The sequence below is a fragment of the Globicephala melas genome, chromosome 21 (assembly GCF_963455315.2).
Source record: "Globicephala melas chromosome 21, mGloMel1.2, whole genome shotgun sequence".
NCBI lineage: Eukaryota > Metazoa > Chordata > Mammalia > Artiodactyla > Delphinidae > Globicephala > Globicephala melas.
Window position 1 is genome coordinate 22,397,222 of NC_083334.1, and position 22,869 is coordinate 22,420,090.

A 22,869-nucleotide genomic window follows, 5' to 3' on the forward strand; every position below is an offset into this window, starting at 1 on the left:
CCATCATTCACCTGTCAGCCAGGTAATACAGTGTAAACAAGATGGTGGCTGAGAAATAAAGGTGTGGCGTCTCGTGCAGCTCCTGTGGCCTGCTGTTCTGAACTAATGCCTCCGCGTGGCATGGAGAGCTAAGAGTAGCTGCCATTCAAAGATCTTCGTGAGGTACTTGCCACAGGCTGGTCACATGAGCTGATCAGGGCACTTACACAGAAGAATAGCTTTCTGAGTCTTAAAGCTACAGTACATTGAATTCTGCCAAATGCTTGAGGCTCCAAGATAAAATTGTCAACAAACAGGAAAACTTTCTATCATTTTCAATCCAGGCCTTAACTCTCACAATACTGCTAAATGCCTACTAATTTGTCTAGAAACAAAAACCAATTTGTCTGAACTTAATTGAATTTCAAATGGATACTTTAACTACACTGTTAGAGAAAACTAAAAAAGGAGAAAGAAGAAATTAACTATATACAAGTAAACTATGAAAACGATTTTCTTATATGCCAACAATCTTGGGCCGGGTCAGGTGTGGAGTAGGGGGAAGAATTGCAAACAAATCCTGGGTTTCATTTAGTAGATCTGTTGATTGTGGTGGTTTGGGCAAAGCATTGAAACTCTTTTAGCTGTATTCTAGGATTGAGCAAATGAGTAAATGTGTTGATGTGTTCATTTTGGGAGCTGGGTTCTCACTGTGGAAGAAGAGACATGTAAATGTGGAATGGGGGAAGGTAAGAATGATGCTAGGGACGGACTGAAATTGGAGATATCGATATGAACTGATGCTTTCTAGTATGTGTATGTTTGTACACATGTAAATAATACGTATGTATAGGTATATGTGTAAGAGGTATATAAGAGATATATGTAAGCATGAGTATATATGTGCATGTATTTCTTAGCACTGTCTGCTGAAAGCAAAGAAACCCCACTAGCAATAAGCACACCTAAAGCCCAGATCTTGGTCTCCAATACCAACCCCCACTAAAAGGAACTTTGGAGAAACAGCTAATTCCAGGGCTGGAGCAGAATAGGACCAAGATGAGCCCGGAACAACATCTTGTTATAACAGAAAGTAATGAAGTGCTGAAAAGCAATGATGGGAGCATGTCACAAGGACGCAGAGCTGGCTTGAAGTGGCTCCCACTGGCCAAATCTGGGATAGTTTGAACATCAGAATAAGTACAGTGATAAATTTTAAAACATTGGAAAGAATACAAATTTATGTTTCTATACTGATAACAAATAGATAAATAAATAAATGAAGGGGAAAGGAAGGCTTTGCTTACAGTAGAAAGCCAAGGGCAGGTGGTAGATAAGGAGGGAGTACTAGATTTGCAGCCATCGTGGTAAAGATTAGATCAATGGATGCTAAATGTAGGGGATAATTTTGATACGGAGAGGAGGATTGTGCATGGTCTTCTTATTAGTTACAAAGGACGGGGGGAAACCCACAGTAATTATACTTTGGAGAAAGGGGGCAGTACCTTGCCCAGATGATCAGAATTAACATCACCAATGAGGGAGATACACACAGAGTGTGCCTCCAGATGTCATATTCTGAGAAGAGCCAAAATCATCTATGCAGTGTTCCAGCCAAGAATGTATGACCTCAGTCTAATCAAAATGAAGAATGTTCTATTAAAAAAAAAAATTGAGGGGAAGACTGGATTCTTCAAATATGTCAATGTTATAAAAGAGAAAGGCTTTGAAAACTTTCAGATTAAATGAAACCCAAGAGACAGGACAACTAACTTCAGATTCTGCCCCCAAATTGGATCTGGTACTAGAAGAGAAAGGACATTATTAGATCAACTGATAAAATTGAAATATGAACAGTAGGTAGATAAAAGTATTATGTCAGTATAAAATTTATGTAAGAGAATATCCCTATTCTTAGGAAGTAAATACTGGCATATTTAGGGATAAAGAACCATGATGAGGTATATTACTTACTCTCAAATGGCTCAGGGAAAAACATAACTGAATCTGTCTGTCTGTCTGCCTAGTATATATAGAGGTGGGAGAAGTACACATGATAAAGCAAATGGGATAAGTAAAACCTTTACAGTATTTGGATGTAGGTAAAGGGTATACAGGTATTTTAGGTACTAGCTTAATTTTTGCAACTTAATATGTTTTGCAGTTGTTTCCAAATAAAAGTTTAAAAACTACCGAAGAATAAATTTGTCAAATTTTTCTGTTTAAATCAGAAACTCCCTACTTCTAGAGAAAACACTTTCACTTTGACTCAGTAATTCCACTTTTAGAAATTTGTTTTAGATATAATCAGTGATGATCACACCCAAAAAAAACCCTACAAGAAGGTTCATCGCTATGTTGATTTTCATAATGAAAATTTTAAACAACCTAAATATTCAACAGAAAGAGAATGATTTAAATGAATGTTAGTATATTTATGTGCCTGTGATTTAAAAAGTATATTTACATGGTATATGCTAAACACAGAATCAACCAAAACATAAGAGCAGTTATCTCTGGGTATTGAGATTATAGGTGATTTCAGTTTTCTCTGCCATACACTTTTCAAGATTTTGTAAGTTAGCTATGGGAAATAGAATTTCTTTCACATTTGGGTGGAGAGAAATAATAAGGGATACTAATAATAGGTTTACATTTGTAGTATTTGCTGATCTTTCAACCATTTCCTAAGTAGTTTGACTTGATAACTTGTTTAGATTCCCTTGCTAAAAGAATTTTAGAGAATGATGTGGTCCAAATCATATTTGAAAGAAAAAAGTACCTTGAAAACTGAAATGTGTGTAGCTGTTTTGTTTCAGGGGAGCATACCTGTGCTTCCATATCCAGGTGCTTCCCACATGGACAGTGTTTACTCTAATGTCTACTAATTGAGTCGCTGCCCATGAGCAATTTCTCCTGATTTACGGTGGACTTTTCCTTTGGTAACTTTTCTTTCATTCCCCTTAGTGATACCGTAAATCATCTTTCACCCTTAGTATCAACACTTTCAAGAATACGTAAATTCAGAGGGTTGGTTCGAGGAGTATTATTTATTTATTTATTTATTTTTAAATTATTTATTTATTTTTGGTTGTGTTGGGTCTTCGTTTCTGTGCGTGGGCTTTCTCTAGTTGCAGCGAGCAGGGGCCACTCTTCATCACGGTGCGCGGGCCTCTCACTGTCGCAGCCTCTCACTGTCGCGGCCTCTCTTGTTGCGGAGCGTAAGCTCCAGACGCGCAGGCTCAGCGGCCGTGGCTCACAGGTGCAGCCGCTCTGCGGCATGTGGGATCTTCCCAGACCAGGGCTCGAACCCGTGTCCCCTGCATTGGCAGGCAGATTCTCAACCACTGCGCCACCAGGGAAGCCCCGAGGAGTATTATTTATTATTGGTGGGATTATTTGTTTCTTTGGAATTGAAAAGATGTGTTGAAAATTAACTACACTGTGCTTGAAAGAAAAGTAGTTCTGATTTTAGTATATGACTGGACTTAGAGTATCAGGAATTTTTTTGTGCGTTGTACTATAAGCTTCACATTAAATTAGACAATAGAAGAGGTATTCTCTGGTCATTGGCCGCTTCAGACATGTGACCTGTTTTACTGAAATGATATGAACAGTGCAGAGTTATGTAACTTGGAGAATAGAAGACTACACAGCGATTTGTAGGGTGATTTTCAAATATACGAAATCATTCAAGGGAGCATGTTTCTTCACCTCTGTGGAGAACTAACTGACAGCATTTGAGTTTAAGTTGTAGCATGAGGATTTGGGTTAAGAAGAATTTTCTGAAATTCAGTTACTAAAAGTGGCTGTTGAATCTTTTCTTGTAGGTACTTTAAAAATATGCTCTATGCTTTTATAACCAGCATGGGTTTAAAGTAAGACTTGACAGGAAATCATGTTTGTTGGTCTATCCTGGGCCCTTCTAGTCCTGCAGTTTAGTAATTCCCTTGCCTTAAATCCCTCTGGACTTTGATGTGATTAATTCCTATCTCAGTCTGTACACAGAAGCAATTCAGTAGCCTAATCAGTAGGAACCAAGAGATAAGGACCTGTAAGTCATTCATACCATTAACATCTTAGAATCTGCCTCAAATTTACGTGTGTTAGGAATCTCCTAAGATAGTGTACTACCAAAATTCACATGCTTGCATTACCGATCCCTTTGCTTAAGCAACTTTTCTGCAAGCAAAAGGATGTATCATACAAAGTATCATAGATATTAAATTTCATTGGGACAAAAGGAAGTAGGAGTGGGCTTCACACTCTTTTTTTTTTTTTTTTTTTTTTTTTGTGGTACGCAGGCCTCTCACTGTTGTGGCCTCTCCCGTTGCGGAGCACAGGCTCCGGACGTGCAGGCTCAGCGGCCATGGCTCACGGGCCCAGCCGCTCCGCGGCATGTGGGATCCTCCCGGACCGGGGCACAAACCCGTGTCCCCTGCATCGGCAGGTGGACTCTCAACCACTGTGCCACCAGGGAAGCCCCACACTCATTTTTGACACTTAGCACATGCTCACTGGGGTTAGTTTTAAATTCTTCTTTTTCTGTCTGGCTTATCTTCCCACTTATCCCAGAGTGCTTTGTATGCACTAGATGCTCAATATATGTGTATTGGTGATGAATAGATAATTTTCTTGACCATTAAACTATCTGGTTGATTAACCAGTTTTTTTCCATTTTTCCACCAGTTGTTGAGCCTTCCTAGATTCTTTATACCCAACTCTAGAATTAGCAATAGATAGCTAACCTACCTTGTAACTAAAACCTAAAATACCGTTTAAAACCATTTCAACAATTAAGCAGTGTTCACATTATAATAAAATAAAACTACAAACTATTTAGTTATTGCGCTCCGGATTGGAAAGTCAGGAGTAATGAGGATTGTCAGTCTTAGTTATTCCAACTACGTGTACTAAAGATGGAAACCGTTGCTGTTTTAGTTATTCGAACTACGTGTACTAAAGATGGAAACCGTTGCTGCTTTTAAGTCAAACCAAAACAGACTGGAATTTTGGAAAAGAATATTATGAGTGATAATGGTTCCTTACATGAATAGAAACAGTTATAACTTTTCAAAACATATGTACGGTTTTTGTTTTTTTAATCCTTACTGAGACCTCTTCAAGAAGAACTAGTCTTTGATGAATGAGAATAATAATGTTAATAGTAATAACTAACACAAACTAGATTTTTACTATGCCAAACCTATTCTAGGATCTTTGTGTTTAATCCTCACAAAAATCTTGGTGTCATTACTGTTCCCATTTATAAATGAGGAAAGCGGAGGCACCTGACATATAACAGTTTCTGCAGAGGTGTAAAATTATAAAGAAATAATTCAATAAATCTATCACATGTTCATTTCTGCATTTTAACTAATAAACAGTCCAGTTTTTTTAATCCTTCATTCTTTCCATTATCTTACTCTCTCTAGGTCAGCATTCAACCAATTATTTGGGGGCCCCAAAACACTTACCTCACCAAAGAGTACTATTTTTCACCCACAGACCACTCTGAAATATTGAGTCGAGTCTTATCATTATGTTAGAGTTAGGGGTGACGGGTTCCTAGGTAGTGTACATGGCTTCACCCTGCCCCCCTTCCAGCTGCCTTTGTAGGGATTTCTGGTTTGTAACCGCTTCCTGGTCAGGCTTCCTCTTCCCACCAAGAAGTGCTCTTCCCACTGTAAGCACCGAGCCTTCGGTTTTACTACAAGAAAGAAGACACAGAAGAGGAGGGAGTACAGGGGGTGGAGGCTCTTCATCAGAGTCATTTTCTTTCCTGTAAAAATTGCCTTTAACTAGTCAACTTGTAAAAATCACCTCCAAACTGTTGCCTCTGAGTTACTGGTGACTCAGCACACGTTGCCTTTCTTCCTCCTCACTCAGTGGGTTACATCATCATCTATGATTAATTTGAAATCAGTTCAGTGAATTATTCTGTCACGTAACAGACTTCTCCTGAAACATGCTATGTGACGGCACTATGCTAGGTGCTGTGAGAAAGAGATTTTTTTCTTGCCTGAGTTTTCCTGTTTATGGCATGTGGCTCTCTAGTGAGGGATAAATATAGTGTAACCATTTTACAGTATCCAAAAGTAGAAATAACATTATAACAATTCTAGGATTATAGGATTTACACAGGTGTATATACAGATATGGAGGCGGACCTCCTAACTGTCCAGGCACCTGTGAATTAGCTGACCTTCTTAGGCTCTTGGGTGTACATAGAGTACGGATTATGATCAACAGACTCTGAGGCTTCCACGTTAAGTCGGGCTTTAGTATTTTAGCTGCCCAGAAGGTGACGTGTTTTGCTTCCTGTCCTTTCCAGGCATACCCAGAGTATCTCATCACCTACCAGATCATGAAGCCGGAAGCTCCTTCACAGACCACGGCAGCTGCAGAGCAGAAGACCTAGTGAATGCCCACTGGTAAAGGCCAGATTGGATTTAAACCTGGGACTGGATGACAGTGGATTGTTTTCAACAAAATCAATATTCTATAAATCCCTGACAGCCTAGAAATAAGCTGTTTGTCTTTTATAAAGCATTGCGATAGTGATGAATATAGTATGAGTAACTGATACATACTCAACTGCTACTGTTCCCTTTGAGGAAATGTTTACAGGGGCGGCCTTTTAACATATCTCAGGCTCATTTTCATTGTAGTTATCCATTGTTAAGACAGGATTGCTTCAATCTAGACTTGGAAAAAAAGAAAACATAACCAGTACTTTCCCAGATGTTCACAGTTCGCACACTACATTTGCTTCGCTGCATATGGCACGTGTATATAGTAAATGTACACATACGCCAGGTTCATTTCTCGTTCTTTCTGAACATTCATCGTTCATTTTTTGTTGCTATCGTTGTTGTTGTTACTTTGAAAATGAGCCGAGCCTTCTTGAGGATATTTTGCACAAAGTCACACTGACTAAAATCACTAGTGATGTAACCCAAGCTTCTGGCTGAGCAAGGCTTAGTTTCCACTTTTTTTTTTTTTCCACTGATTTATTTTGTATCTGTACTTCTTATCAACGTAAACTGAGATGGAAAGGAAAAGCACCACGTTTCAGTTTCCTTCTATTGATTGGCCAGTCTTACAAGGGAAAGGCACAAACATCAACCTGATTTAGGAGCTCCCAAGTTCAGAGCAGTCAAAGCCAACGAGAGCCACTCGCACTTTCCAACTCAGGCCTTCCTCCGACGTGTTCAGGACGGTGCTGGAGGGCCAGGAAGAGCCCAGCCAGCGAGAGGCTTGAGTGATGCTGTTGTGACGTTCAGAGGGGAGACCGCCAGGGAGGCCCGTGAATCCAGGAGAAGCAGCATTACGACACATGAGGGGCCTGTGGTGCGATAATAGGACCACAGAAAAGGACAACGAGGGCTCCTCACAGAAAACACGACTTCTCTCCACTTAACCCGCACCACCAGAATTGTCGCCCCCAAAATTAGCTGCCTTATTTCCAAATTCAGTGGAATTATTGTGCTGCGTTAGAGTCTCAAAACAATTACTTTATTGTTTCTCTAGTTTAGAAAGCTGGGATTCAAATCCTGTGTAGTCACTAGATAGGCACAGATGCAAGAACTTTTTTGTTTACTGCAGATTTGGGGTTTATTTTGAGTGAGGTGCTTCCGATAGTTTGTGTAGGTCCCTGCACTAAATTTTTGAACCATTTTCTCAAACTTCTTAGTAGACAAGGAGAACAAAAATGGAAACCAAAGCTCTTTCAGTTATTTTTTAAATGAAAGTGGAGAAATAACCATACTGTTTCTTCCTGAAATCACTACTTTGTTTTGCTTTTTTTCTCAACATTTGTCAAGTGCACATTGTTACTTGTAAAAAATTATCCATTACAGTTCTCACGCTTGCCCTTTTCACCTTAACTGAATATTGAATTAAGTGCATTAACTTACTTACTTTGACATGCTATGCGTCTACTCAGCTTCGAAGCAAAAGTAATATAAATGTGATGGAAAAAAGGAAAAACAGTGTGACGCAAACTTGCCATTTCAACTTAAAGTCCTGAAAACTAACTTGCTTGTTTGTTCTTTAATACAGGCTGATTAAGCTGTGACCTCATTTAATCTCCTGAGGAAAAATAAAATGGTTACATGCAAAGATTCTAGAATAGGCTCTTAAAATATACATTTTGCTTTCCTTTTGGCTTGAGTCCAATGCTAGAACTAGACATCGGGAACTAGTCTCGAGTTTTATAGCTGAATCTTGCATGGGTCCTCAAAATTAAATCAAGAATTAGCCTCAGTTGTTGCTTCTATTGAAGTTTTAGTGACCCAAGCTGGGTGTTTGTGTCTTGGCTACTTGTTTAATAGCACTAGAATTCCACATGAAGCTCTCAAGTTTGATACCCATTGAGGGCTTTTTTCCTCCCTTCCTTCTTTTTTGCTGTGTGTAACAGTGGGTTGAAGGAATTGGCATCTGTGTAGTTTTCAGTAGCTGTGAAAGTGTATATTACTTGCCTCCCCAATTAGATACAGTTTAAAATGGTAAACACAGCTGTGATTTTTAGTTACATAAAAGGGTTAATATGGTATAGATCCCAAAATCTTCATAGCTTCATTAAAAAGATAAGCCACTACCCAACTGTGGTTATATGTTATTTCCATCATACTAACTAGATTAACGGATGTGCCAGTTTTAAACTTCAGCCTTACACTTGAGAAGGTAAACTGTGGTTCAGTATTTAAACCGCCGATGTTACGTTTCTGATGTTCTGTGTGCCAAGTAAAGGTACTGTGTGTAAGGAGGACATTTGCTGTACTTCTTGTCTCGTAATGATTCAAGTATATAGTAGTTCTTGAAAGAATGTGTACATATTATTCATCTGCTGAAGAGAATGAGTTCATTGATGTCTCACAGGAGCCAAATACATTTTTTCAAAACTTGAAAACCAAAGGTCATCATGAGTGCATTCAAGTTAGCAAAAGTTGATTGCGTTTGGAATTTCCACCCATAGCAGTGTGAAAAACCCTTTGGAACTCAAAAGCATGGCTTTAAGTTAGGCTAAAATGCACTTAATTTCTTGTATACACACTGTATAGAAACACTAGCAAGTGAGGACTTCCAGTGTGGCCTCCCCTGAGTGGCCCCTCTGTTTCCCAAACCATATAGAAGAGAGAATCCAGACGCCTGCACCGGTTCCACCACAGGTCTGACATCAAAGGGCTTCTAGACCTGATGGCCCAGTTTGCTAGCTATTGGCATCAGTTAAGTGCTCTGGACTGGACACTTTCTCCTTGTACTTGGCCTCCTTCCCTTTTCCCCAGATTGCTAGTCTGGAATTATAATTAGCTCCAGCAATTACCTTTGACCCCTCTCATTTTCCTCCTTTCTCCATCTTGAGTCTTGCATATGGCGACCGTACCTCTGTATCCACTTCGCAACTAGAACTGGGTATTAAGCCTCATGTGCTCCGCTCAGAAGATTCTGCCACTTTGTCAACAAATGACAGCATGGAACCCAGAGTTTTAATTCTATGCAAAATAATAGCAGTACAACCAGGATTCTTCCTTACCTTTTCCTTCTTGGAATTTGGAATCTCTAGCTTTTCGGTAACATAAGTAGAATAAACAGTATTAGGATGTTTTTGTGAAATGGCACCCTTGTGCTCGTTTGAACTTGATGTTAGTGGCTACAGTAATTTCCCTTTGCTCTCAAAATAGCGAAGTGCATTGATATATGCAGAGAAATGCCTGAATGTGGCAAATAAAGTAATATAGATGAATATTCTATTATTATAGCCTTTGTACAAAAAAATAAACTTTTGGTGTATGCTGGAAGACAGCATTAGAATACAATGAGTTGTCTATGTTTTTCTCTATTTCAGTAAGTCTCCCACCTGCACAAAGGTTATTGGCCACTGCTTACCCTCCCTTTTTTTTTTTTTTAACATGTTTATTGGAGTATAATTGCTTTACAATGTTGTATTAGTTTCTGCTTTATAACAAAGTGAATCAGCTATACATATACATATATCCCCATATCCCCTCCCTCTTACGTCTCCCTCCCACCCTCTCTATCCCACCCCTCTAGGTGGTCACACAGCACCGAGCTGATCTCCCTGTGCTATGCGGCTGCTTCCCACTAGCTATCTATTTTACGTTTGGTAGTGTATATATGTCCATGCCTCTCTCTCACTTCATCCCAGCTTGCCCTCCCTTTTAAAACGTGTGCACCTTCTGGATTTCTGTAATTGCTTTCAAACAGAGATGGTATGTATTTTTAAGCACCTTTCCCCCAGTGTGTCCAGATCCCATTTGTACGATAATCTGTGATAAACAGCCTTTTTTCTGTGTTTTCTGTTGGGCAGTTATCTTGCATAGAGCTATAGATTTTAGTCATTCAGGCAACACTCAAAACTGACATAAAGATAGGGTTTCATGTGTCAGAAATTTACTTAAAGACTGAAGCTAAACTTCTTTGTTGTCAAATCAGTGACAGAGAAATGAAAAGACAGTGATTGTGAAGATAATATTTGCGCTTTGGCTGGACACGTCTAGCACATGAAAAGGAAATGCATTTAAAAAAAAAAAAAAACCACCCTAAAAAGTGGAGGCTTCTTCAGATACTTTGTGAGTTCTGAAATTAATAGACACTCTTTCTTCTTAAGAAAGCCTTAACTATGGCAGAAACTTTTTAACCTTTTATATCCTAATAAATACAGAGTTGTAATTCCATTTCTCAGTGTGTGAAAGGTGTCACCGAGTTGGGTGCATCTCCATGTATCTCACACCTGGTAAGCGTACTTAATGAGAGTCTGTTTCATAAGTAAGCCTCCTGTATGTGCAAAGGAGCTGAGAGAATTGATCCATCCCAGTTTCTCTACATCTGAACTTCCTCAGCTAGCCAATCTTCTGGTTCAGAGAAATGCTAGAAAGGTTTTGAAACCCATTAAGTTTTGTGCATGTGGGGATTAGCAACAACTCATAAAGTGATACCATGTAGAATTTGGGTGTTGCACAAGCTGATTTTTAATCATTTTAAAATATGAACCACGGTGATAAGTGAAAAGCAGTAGGAAACTAAAGATTTTATATACTAAGACCAAACGTGCTCACGATGTGACCAGTTTTAAACATCTGCCAGAGGGTTGTGACTCCTTTGACATAACGTTCACACAGTAGAGATGATTGCATTTTGACTCTTCATTCTTTCGTGTTTTCTTTTGCGATTTACACTTTCACATCTCCACACGCAGCCCACCACCCATCTTTTCAAACAGATTTCTCATGCTCTAGTATGCAGAGTGTTCGGTTATTTTTCATCTGTCTGCCCTTTTTTGCAGGCAGCCCTTGAAGCCCCTTGTTGATTCCTAGCATTTGCAGAGAAATGTAGTTAAACCCTGGTAGGGGGGGTGTCTCTCCCACATTCCCAGGCCCCTCCCAAGGTTCAGGATGAAAAGCTAGAGGACGCAACAGTAAAAATTAGAAAAGAACCAAAATCTTTAAGGCTAATAGCCTAGACCTAGAAGATGACCTTGACTATATAACCATTGTATTCGTTACACAGAATATTTAAACTCTTCATGTGCATAGAATACCTGCCTCTGCTTTCACTGTGTCAGGCTCACCCTGTCTATGTGGTAGTAGTATTTGTCTGATACTTACAAACTAAAAAGGTACTTTTATCAACAAGGTTTCTCAAACACATTACAAAACCAGCTTTGAGGAAATCTAGAGTGTTTCCTGGCAACAGCATTTGGAGTAGTAACTGTATTTTCTCATTGTGATGTTGGTCTGTGTACGTAACCAATGTAGTGACTCTTTGGTTCATCATTGGTGTTGTTTTCATTTGTAGTCTCTGTGTGACCCACTGGTGGCAGGGGGTTCCAATCCCCTTTCCTTTCCTTTTTGCATTTGTCTTTTTGTAGAATTGCCAGATAAAATACAAGACACCCAGTTAAATTTGAATTTCAAACAAATAATTGTGTCTCTTAAGTATGGTTCATGCATTATTTGGCATATATTTACTGTAAAAAAAATATTATTTATCTGAAATGGAAACTTAACTGAACATCCTAGGGGTTTTGGCTTTGCTTTGTTTTGTTTTACTGAATCTGGCAACCCTATCGATTTGGTTGTGGAAAATCGCTTTCAGCACGTTCATTCTTCTAGATTTCACCATCTTTCACGTGGAATGGCACCTTTTCCCCCCACCCTCTACTTTCCAAAAGAGGGCATCAAGGAATTCAACCTGCCTGCATGGTGGGTTTCTATTTAAGGCATCTTTATGATTATATTTAACCAGTAATTGTGCTTTGGCTAAATGTCTAACTTACAGTACTTGTAATTGTTTAATATTCAATAAAAACATTTTTAAAGTTTACTGTATGTGGGTAGCAGTTAGCTCTGAAGCGTTTTCATTTGCCTGTTTGTTCCTTTCAACCTGACCAACCTTAACGCAACTGACCTAAAACTGTCGGAAAATACGGATAACAGCTCCCTCTCATCTTCCTAGTGAGACCTGTGTGAAGGGCCTTAACCTCACCTCTGAGCCCACATGGGAGTCACTGAAATACAGCGCTAGCAGGAGAAGCACAGCTGCCTTTTAGAAACATCTCCGCAACGAATCACACCGACTCCCGGGGCAGCTTGAGGGGCAGCAAACTCCTATCCCTGCCCCCCTCCTCCTATCATACTGGGGGAGGGGGCGGGGAGCGGACTACCTGCCTGTGGTGATACTGCCTTGGTTGCTGGGCCTCAGGTTAGAGGCAGCACACCCTATTAACAACACTTGTAAACCTTTATCACTGGGCACGGTTCACTTTCCTATTACTTTATAATCATAAGACAGTTACAGCGGGCCTCCAAGCTGAAGGAGGACCTGGCATTATATTGGGAATAATAAGAGGTCATCTGTTCCCATTGTTGGGACCTGGCTGCCAGATGTGCTGCTTTGGCATCCACTCCGAAGGCCTGGACCTAGAACGAGCAGAAGTGGAAGGGGGTGGTGTGTGACTTCATTTGACCAATCCCCACCTGCCCTATAGGGCTAGTAAAACGTCTTTATGTAAGATAATGTGTAGGTGACATGTTCATTTTGTTAGTACGATTCTTGGCATACTTTACATAGCCAAGGACTGATTAGAAAAGTAAGTCTGTTCATCTCCACTTTCATAATTCTGCTCACAAATCAGGAGTACGTGATACAAAGCATAAGATAAATTAGGTGTTTGGGATTAACAGATACACACTACTATATATAAAATAGATAAACAAGGACCTACTGTGTAGCACAGGGAGCTATATTCAATATCTTGTAATAACCTAGAATGGAAAAGAATCTGAAAAAGAATATATATCTGAATCACTGCTGTATACCTGAAACTAACACAACATTGTGAATTAACTATATTTCACTTTTTTTTTTAATGGTTTCAAAAAAAAAAAGATAACCACGCCATGGATGCAAATCTGAGGCCGTATGAAGAGGCTGGAGTTGTCAAGAAGCCATGGCTGCCGTGGGCCACTAAAGTGCTTCACAGCTCCCAGGAAATTCTACGGGGACGCTGGTTCTCTACTTTTCTATCTACCAAGTAGGAATACTTTCTGCCAAATAGTTACTTCATAGGAATATTTGGAAGATATACAAGATAACACAAATCAAGTGCTCCTGGGGTCCTAGGAGAAAACAAGTTTAACAATGAGAGGCTTAGGCGACCAGGTAGTCTGTTAGTGCAACAAGTTTGCTGAAAGACCGTGTAGGATGAAGACACCACCTCTGCCCTCAGACTGCCTAAGTTCACGGCCTGGCTCTGCCACGTACACACCATGTGACCTTGGGAAGCTCCCAAGGTGCCTCAGTCTCCCCATCTTCAAAATGAGTCTCCTCCTACTACTAGTTCAGAGAGTTGCTGTAAGAATTTAATAGTGTTTTCTGCTGGACTGGAACCCAGGTGCTAGAGAGTAGACCTGGACCTCCAAGACACACAATGAGCAGCTGCTGATTTAGGCTGTGGTTAACTAGTTCTCTCTAAAAACAGAATGCTCTGGTGTATTTCAAAATGGTTCCTTTCTCTCTCCCACTGCCCGAAGCACAAGGAGATTTTTCTCCAATATTTACTATTTGAGCTCCTGGAAATAAATCTCACACAATTGTAGTGGACCCTGATGACTGTGTCCCCCTGGAGTTTTGAAGTTAGAGTTGTCCACATTCAGCCTCCAGCAATTCATCAATTACAGTTCTTGTTTTCCTTCCGGTACTGGTTCCCAGAGAAGTTTCTGCTCATGAGTCTCTGCTCCAGTAAATTGTTATTCTCTGTATTCGCCTGTCAAATTCTCCAATCCTGGGGACAGCAGTTTCCCCTGTGTCCTTACCACTCTTATGTATCCTAGAAAAGTGGGTTTTTCAGCCTGGGTTTTGACATGTTGTTAGGAGTAGCACCTTCCAAGCTCCTTACATCAGAACTGGGACCCCCAGACCACAATGACTTCTTAAAATATAACACTAAAGGCATGATCTATGACAGAAGGAAACTGATAAGCTAAATTTTTATTAAAATTAAAAACTGTTCTGCAAAACATACTGGGTAGAAAATGAGAAGATAAGCCACAGACTGGGAGAAAATATTTGCAAAAGATAAAGCATTGCTATCCAAACTATACAAAGAACTTGTAAAACTCAATATTAAGAAAATGAACAACCTGAGTAAAAAACAGGCCAAAGACCTGAACAGACACCTCGCCAAAAAAGATAAACAGATGACAAATAAGCATATGAAAAGATGCTTAACTTGTGGCATTAGGTAAATGCAAATTTTAAAAATGACATACCATTACACACCTATCAGAATGGCCAAAATTTGCAACACTGATGACACCAATTGCTGGGGAGGATGCAGAGCAACAGGAACGCTCTTGTGTGCTGGTGGGCACACAAGATGGTACAGTCACTTTTGAAGACAGTTAGGCCGTTTCTTACAAAACTAAACATACTCTTACCATAAGCTTCAGCGAAAGTGCTCTTTGGTATTTACTCAAAGGTGTGGAAAACTTATATCCATACCGAAACCTGCACACAGATGTTTATGGCAGCTTAATTCACAATTGCCAAAACTTGAAAGCAACCAAATGCCCTCCAGTAGGTGAATGGATAAATAAACTGTGGCATATCCAGACAGTGGAATATTTATTCATTGCTAAAAGGAAATGAGCTATCAAGCCATGAAAAGACATGAAGGAAACTTGAAAGTTAAGTGAAAGAAGCCAATCTGAAAAGGCTACAGTCTGTATGATTCCACCTGTATGACATTCTGGAAGAGGCAAAACTATGGAGACAATTAGAAAAGTGGTTGCCAGGGGTTTGGAAGGGAGAGAGATGAGCAGGTGAGCGCAGAGGGTTTTCGGAGCAGTGAAAATACTTTGGTGATACTGTAATAGTGAATACACGTCATTAGACGGTTATCAAAACCAACAGAATGTACAACACCAAGAGTGAACCCTAATGTAAACTGTGGGCGTTGAGTGATTGTGACGTGTCAGCGTAGATCCATCAGTTCTAACAAATGGACCACTCTGGTGGAGGATACTGGTTAAGTGGGAGGCTGTGCACGTGTGAGGCAGGCGTGTATGAGAAGTCTCTGAACTTTCTGCTCAATTCCACTGTGAAACCAAAACTGCTCTAAAAAATTTAAGTCCATTTTATAAAGAGAGAGAAGGATAGAAACATGTACAGTCAAAGTGTATACATACATACTTTCTCTTTTCGTTGAGAGAGGAGACATAGAGATGCACATGAAGAAATAAATATTAAATAAAGAAAAATAGTTAATTAATTTTGACCTAATTCCTCCTTTGACTTCAAGGAGGTGAATAGTATAAACATATATTAAAGAAACCTGGTATTTTTAGTTAGTTTAAAACTGGGGCGAGGGACTTTCCTGGTGGCGCAGTGGTTAAGAATCCGCCTGCCAATGCAGGGGACACAGGTTCGAGCCCTGGTCCGGGAAGATCCCATAGGCCGCGGAGCAACTAAGCCTGTGAGCCACAACTACTGAGCCCACGTGCCACAACTACTGAAGCCCGCACGCCTAGAGCCTGTGCTCCGCAACAAGGGAAGCCACCACAAATGAGAAGCCCGCGCACTGCAACGAAGACCCAACGCAGCCAAAAATAAAGAAAGAAAGAATAAATAAATATATAACTGGGGAGGACAGAGGGAAAAAGCAAATATTCTCTATGTTTCCTCCACTTTGAGCTCAGAACCCGGTTTTGTAGACCAGTGCTCCAAAGTTCAGGCCCTGGAGAAGCGTGAGGAAAAGAGAACAGTTAGCCAGACAAATCTTCTCCCAGGCGCTCACTCAGTGTATGACATTGAAATAGAACTGATGTTCCCTTGCTTGGCACTGGGGACCAAGCTACAAGGTGAGCAGCTGTGTTCTCTATCTAACTATTCTTTAAAATAAGACAGGAGAGTGTTTACAAAAAGAATTGAAAGCAGGGACTCAAAAAGATATATATGTTTTAAACTATTATAAGCAATAGTCAAATGACAAACTGGGGGAAATATTTGCAATTCAGACTATAGACAAGGGGGCTAATCTCTTTCATAGAGAAAGAGTTCCTGAAAATCTGTAAGATAAAACAAATCAGGTAAAAGTTATGAACACACGGTTGCTAGAAAAAATACAAATGGTTCTTGAATGTGTAGAAATTGTGCAATCTCATAATAAAAGAAATGTAAGTTAAAATAATAAGAAGTTAACACAAGTTACCTCTCAGATTGACAAAACTCAGGAATTTTTATAACAAAGTGGTGGTGAGTGTTTGGGTAAAAAAGCAGTGGGTGGGGGAGAAGTTACATAAATATAAACACACTATAGCTTCATGTGCTTACTCATAAATGATTCTCCCAGAATATCTTCTGGGTGAGTATGTCAAAATCTGGTAACACTGGTAAACACGGGTAACCTGGGTGTTGAGAGATAGTTGAGAAGGAGGCGTTTTATCATATACACGTCTATATTTTTAAAACGTCTGATTTGTGTGAATAAATTAGCTTCATAAAGAAATTAGGAGTGAGTCAAATCATTTATCATTTGACTTGAGGGGATTTCCACAATACACTGAGGGAAGCAAGAGGCAGAAAATTGTGTATCGTAGGATCTTGTTTTTATAAAGCAAACAATACCAAATAAAATCCCTATATGTAGCTATACATGTAGATACATGGTATATGTGCTTTATACCATATAATAGAATACATTATATTGTATACAACTCTATGAGCGTGCAAAGATAAGGAAGGACACGTGATCGTTAACAGTGGTTGTCTGCAGAATCTGGTGGAGGGAGGGAGGGAGCTAAGTAAAAAGAAAGTATTCTTTAACAATATGGCTGACATTTTTGAAAGAAATAACTCTGTGTGGGTCTGTGTGCATATATATATATTTTTTTATGTCTTTCTTTCTAGAACATAGAACAAAGAAAGAAACATCACCTGCAAGCCACAAAGAAGTATAGAACATGAAAGCATGTGTATGTATATATGTATATATGTATCTATGTATACATGCACCCACATATATATAGAAAGATGGTCATGGAACATTGAGGGTGATTGTAACAGAGATACAGGATTTCAGAAGATTTTTTGCTTCCTAATATTTAGATTGTGTTTGAATTTTTTTTTTTTTTTTTTTTTTGGCAGTACGCGGGCCTCTCACTGTTGTGGCCTCTCCCGTTGCGGAGCACAGGCTCCGGACGCGCAGGCTCAGCGGCCATGACTCACGGGCCCAGCCTCTCCGCGGCATGTGGGATCTTCCCGGACCGGGGCACGAACCCGTGTCCCCTGCATCGGCAGGCGGACTCTCAACCACTGCGCCACCAGGGAAGCCCATGGGTTATATTTTAAATGGGGTTACATTGTTGTAAACAAATATCCAGAATCGACATTCAGCCTAATTACAGAATTCAACCTATAAATCTACCGTCATATTTCTATTACTTAATGGTCAGGTGTTCTCTATGATTGAAAGATAAATCCCCAACTGTTACTTAAAATAAAAAGGAGACATATACAGACATACCAGACAAGCGGTAACCAAACGAATGTAGACATGGTATTATTGATTCCAGACAAAGTGGGATGGAACATTACCTGGAAAATAAGAAACATCACCTACAAGCCACAAGAAGCTGTATCAAGCACGACTTCATGCATGCAAGGCAACATCGGAACACAGAAAACACAAACTGTTAAAGTCTTCCACTATGATTCTGATTTCATCAAATCCTCCTCATATTTTTAATTCATTCCTCTAAGAAACTGACAAAATAAACATGAAAATATCAGGGAGTTGAATATCATATTTAACTAACTTGAACTTTGTACGCAAAAGCAGAGACTGTACATTCTTTTTGAATGTCTTTGAAACATTTAAAATAATTGACTTAGCTAACATCTCAAATATTATCCTGTTATCAGGGAGGAAGAAAATTTCCTCTACCTTTCCACATTATTCTGGCTGGTCTAAGAATTAAATTGACATGAGATAGATTAACAGGAGAAAATCACACAAAAGTTGAATGACACAGATCCATGGGAGAGACCCAGGAAAACTGAGTAACTCACCAAAATGGCTGAAACCCTCACCTTAAAGACCGTCTGCAGCTAAAGATAAAAGAGGATGTTAGGGGTACTGATTTGGGACTTCAGAGGGGAGGAAGGCAATTTACGTGGAGATGGAAAAGCAAATGTTTGGTAAATAAATGTTTGCTGGGCCTGCAGAGACAGTGGGACCCAGGAATTTTAACAAGCAGACTTTGCTGGGTTCCTCTTTGTCTACTAGGTTATCTATGGTGATGCTCCCTTCCTGGAACAGGTCCTCTATCTGCATTCTTTAGGGGAAGCTCAAAGTTTCTTCCTGAGTCTTTTGTTCCTTGATTACTTCCAATTCGAAATAATCTGCATGGCAAAAAGACACTTAGGGGTGGCAAACTTTGCTACCCGGCACTGTCAAACACATACATTTATAAAATGCATAAATAAAAGTCTTGAAGTAATTACACCAAATGGCTCATTTTGGTTACTAAAAGTAAAGGAAGGTGGGGTGTAGGGCAGGGATATGGAGACGGAGGAACTTCCATTTTTCCTTGTATGTATTTGTGTTCTTTGAAGTTTGGGACAGTGAACATATGTATTCATATTCGTGTATTTTCATGTATTTATCATTAAACAAATTTACTGGTGTATAATTTACCAATTTTAAGTGTAAAAGTCAGGTTTTGTTTGTTTGTTTAGTAAATTTACTAAATTTAAGAGTTGTACAACCACCCAAAGTGGTGATGCAGAGTCAGCTTGGGAACACTATGATGGAGACGCCTGGAACTCCAAGGTCAAGTTCCGGAGCTTTTCCACTGAACTTCCCCATGGCAACTAGTGGGAGCCAGTTTCCTCAGCTACTGCTCTGGTTAAGTATAGATTCCCTGCTTTCACAAGAGACTTCAGCGCCATTTCCAGAAGATCTTCAGGGCTCCCTCTTCTGTCTGTGCTGTCAGCAGTGAGCTCCCTGGAACTCCTATGGGTTCTTTGCTAGTTCCTGCACAATGAAGTGCACCCTTCTTCAACCGCTGGGTCCTTGGGCTGGACCAAATCTTTACGGGACAAGTCATGAAATCCGCAGTCTCTAGGGTAAGAGACGACTTTTCTCTAAAGGAAAGTAAGTGTTGGAGAAACTGTCCCTTTCACCTTGTTTTTAACTTGTCCATCCAGCCTCTCTCTTCCAGGAAGAGAACTGGTCAGATCTCAGGACACCCACTGGACTACATTTTCCCCATTGGGTAAGGTCCTCACACCTCAAGATTAGCACATTCATCTTATTCTTTCTCCTGCTACAAAGTCTGCACCTTCCCCTCTTCACCTGCAGCTAAGAAGCTAACTTAGTGTGGGGCTTGCTCTGTAGACAGAGCTCTTTTGTGTTCATTGGGTGACAAGGTCTAAGCTGACTTGTCAAACTCGGCTCTTATCTAAGACCCACTGTTGGGAGGTAGCAGATGTGTGCCCACATGACAGATGTTACTTGCTTCTAACATCCTTGGATGAAAATCCCAGTCTAAACCTCCCCAGCCCTGTAGCTCTATGTGCCTCCAGAGATCCAGGGAAAAGAATCTTAGCAGGGGCTTGTAGGGATGCGTCTGTCTTACCCAGAGATCCTGGGTAAGACCTTTGTCTGCCTGTCCCAGCCTGCCCGCCAGACACAGGGTTTCAGTAGCTCTGTCCACTGGTCGTGGAGGATCCAGAACAATTCTAACTGTTCATATTGTGCGCTCAGTTAGTCCCTGTGCCACTCACTGTGCAGCAGGAAAGACACCTCAGGTGGACCTGAACAAACCTGACGTAAGTGCTAATGGGGAGAGGCGGGGAGTTGAAATCGGTGGTGACGTCAAATGCTCCTGCCTTTATTTCCTCCTCCGAATGTGCTTTTTCAGCTTTCTACTTTCCAGCATTTTTTAACCTAAGGTTAGGTTTATCTTGTGATGCTTTCTGGATCACATGGGGCCAATATAGCATAAGCAGACAGTATGCATAGTGGTTAAAAGCTGTGTTTTGGTCCTTGGACGAGGTCTTGGATGACCAATGTCTCTGGATTAGGGGTGAAATTTGCATTTTCAGGTTTCCTAGATAACTCTCTGTTTATTGGTGTGGTGGTTTGAAAAATGGCTACGATGAATTTTTTCTTTTTTTTTTTTTTTTTTTGCTGTACGCGGGCCTCTCACTGCTGTGGCCTCTCCCGTTGCGGAGCACAGGCTCCAGACGCACAGGCTCAGCGGCCATGGCTCACGGGCCCAGCTGCTCCATGGCATGTGGGATCTTCCCGGACTGGGGCACGAACCCATGTCCCCTGCATCAGCAGGCGGACTCTCAACCGCTGCGCCACCAGGGAAGCCCACTACGATGAATTTTTGACATTCCTTCCATCCAGAGGCAGGGTTTGGCTCGCCTCCCCTTGAACCTGAGCAGGCTTGAAACTGCTACAACTGATAGAGTCGAGAGGAAGTGATGCTCTGTGACTTCTGAAACCAGACCCTAGAAGGGGGTGGAGCATCCACCTTGGTGGCTGGAATACTCGCTGGAGTTCTCATCCGTCTTGTATGGACTCTGACTGCTCGACTGGAGAGGGTGCATGTAGGTGCTCAAAGCGACAGTCACAACTGAATTGTGAGTCTGTGAGTCGACAGCCAGATCAGCTGCCAGTTCTGTGAATGAGCTGTTTGGATGGTCAGCCTGGCCGAACCCCCAGATGACAGCAGCCCAGCCAACAGTGGCCGCAGGAGAGACCCCAGTGAGAACCACCCAGCAGAGCCTTTCCCAACTTTCTAATCTCCAAATTCCTGAGCAAAGGAAAATGGTTGTTGGTCTACACAACTAAGTCCTTGGGTAAGTTGCTACAGTAATAGTGATGTGATCAGAATAATTACGGGCTGCGGGTTGTTATAACGGCAGGGGATTGAAGGGAAGGGAGACGCTAGAGGTCAAGCCTGTATCAGGCAGTCCTGAAACCAGCTGTAAGTCAGAATCTCTTGGTGGGAGTTTGTGCAGTCTCTGACTCAATGTCTTAGATGAGCCCAAGAATCTCTATTTTTAAAATAATCTCCTATAAAAAAATTAAAACTATTTTTATCACAATAGTGATAGATGCCCAGTACAAAAGGATATAAATCTTACCCCCCAACCTTGTGACTCTCTCTTTTCTTTTTTCTAATTTTCCTGCATATTTGTTTCTTCAGGTGAAATCGGGATCATTTTGCCATGTTCCTCCCAAATCCTGTTGATGTTTTGATTGAGATGATATTAAATGCATAGGTTAATTTATGGAGAAATAAAATCTTTTCAATACTGAGTCTTTTCAGCCAAGAACGCGGTATGTCTTTCAGATTTTTTCAGATGTTCTTCTATGTCCCTTGGTAGCGCTTTACCATGTCCATCAGCTAGGTCTTGCCTATCTCTGGTAAAGTTTACTGTAGGCAGTTTATCTTTAAGCTGATATTGTAAATGGGATCTACTACTTCTATTTTATTTTTAATTGATATTTTCATATAGGAAAGCTATTGATTTTTTCATGTTCATTTTGCAATCAACCACTAGCTGAATTCTCTCATTTCTGATAGTTTTTCAGTTGATTCCCTGGTGTTTTTCAGATACATATCATCTGCAGATAATTTGGGCTCACACTTTCCAAACTGTATACCTCATTTCTTTCCCTTGCTAATTGCAGTGGCCAGTGCTTCTAAAATGTTAAATAACAACGACACAGTGGACATACATGTTTACTAATATGATTTTGGTTTACAATTTGGGAAATTTGTACCAATGGAATCTGATAGAAGCAATGCCCAGATCAGCTTTGGGGAACCACTGACATATCATCTTCATCCGTTTATTTTTTCTGTCTGGAAGCATATTGCTATTTCCATGCTACAGGATATGAGAGAACATGAGGTCCGTAAAACTTCCTAAGATTCTGTGAACCAGGATGGACCCCCTCGTTATTGATGGGGAAGGGTGTGGTAACTCCTTGTATAGGCTTTGGTTATAGCCCTAGTCACTTGTGCTTTAGGCTGTTTAAGATTGACTTCTCCCACCTGGGAGTCCATCCTGTACTTGGCACAAAGGAGACTCTCAGATGAAGGACATCTGTCTCTTATCCTTCACTTCGTCCTGTCTCTCTGACTAGAGAAATCAGGTTCTTGAGATTCCTATCCGCCTTCTCCTGTCACCTTCCTTGAGTGATGTTTAGGGAGCTCACAGATCTGACCAGCCCGTCTCCACGGGACATGGTACGCAGTGCACAAGATTATCAAATGACCCAGATCTTCCAAGTCATGATATCAGCGCAGTTTTTCAGGAAAGGATAAACCAAGCCAGAGG

The 22,869-nt window shown here is 40.6% G+C and overlaps 1 protein-coding gene across 1 annotated transcript in view; it reads left to right on the top strand.

The window, feature by feature from the left end:
* Positions 1 to 10,551, top strand: part of TNKS (tankyrase) — a 174,319-nt gene extending 163,768 nt beyond the window's left edge. The window contains exon 27 of the mRNA XM_030832386.2: positions 6,314 to 10,551. Coding sequence (XP_030688246.2) covers positions 6,314 to 6,400 — 87 coding nt within the window. The 3' untranslated portion in view covers positions 6,401 to 10,551. The remainder of the gene's footprint in view (positions 1 to 6,313) is intronic.
* The last annotated feature ends 12,318 nt before the right edge of the window (positions 10,552 to 22,869 follow it).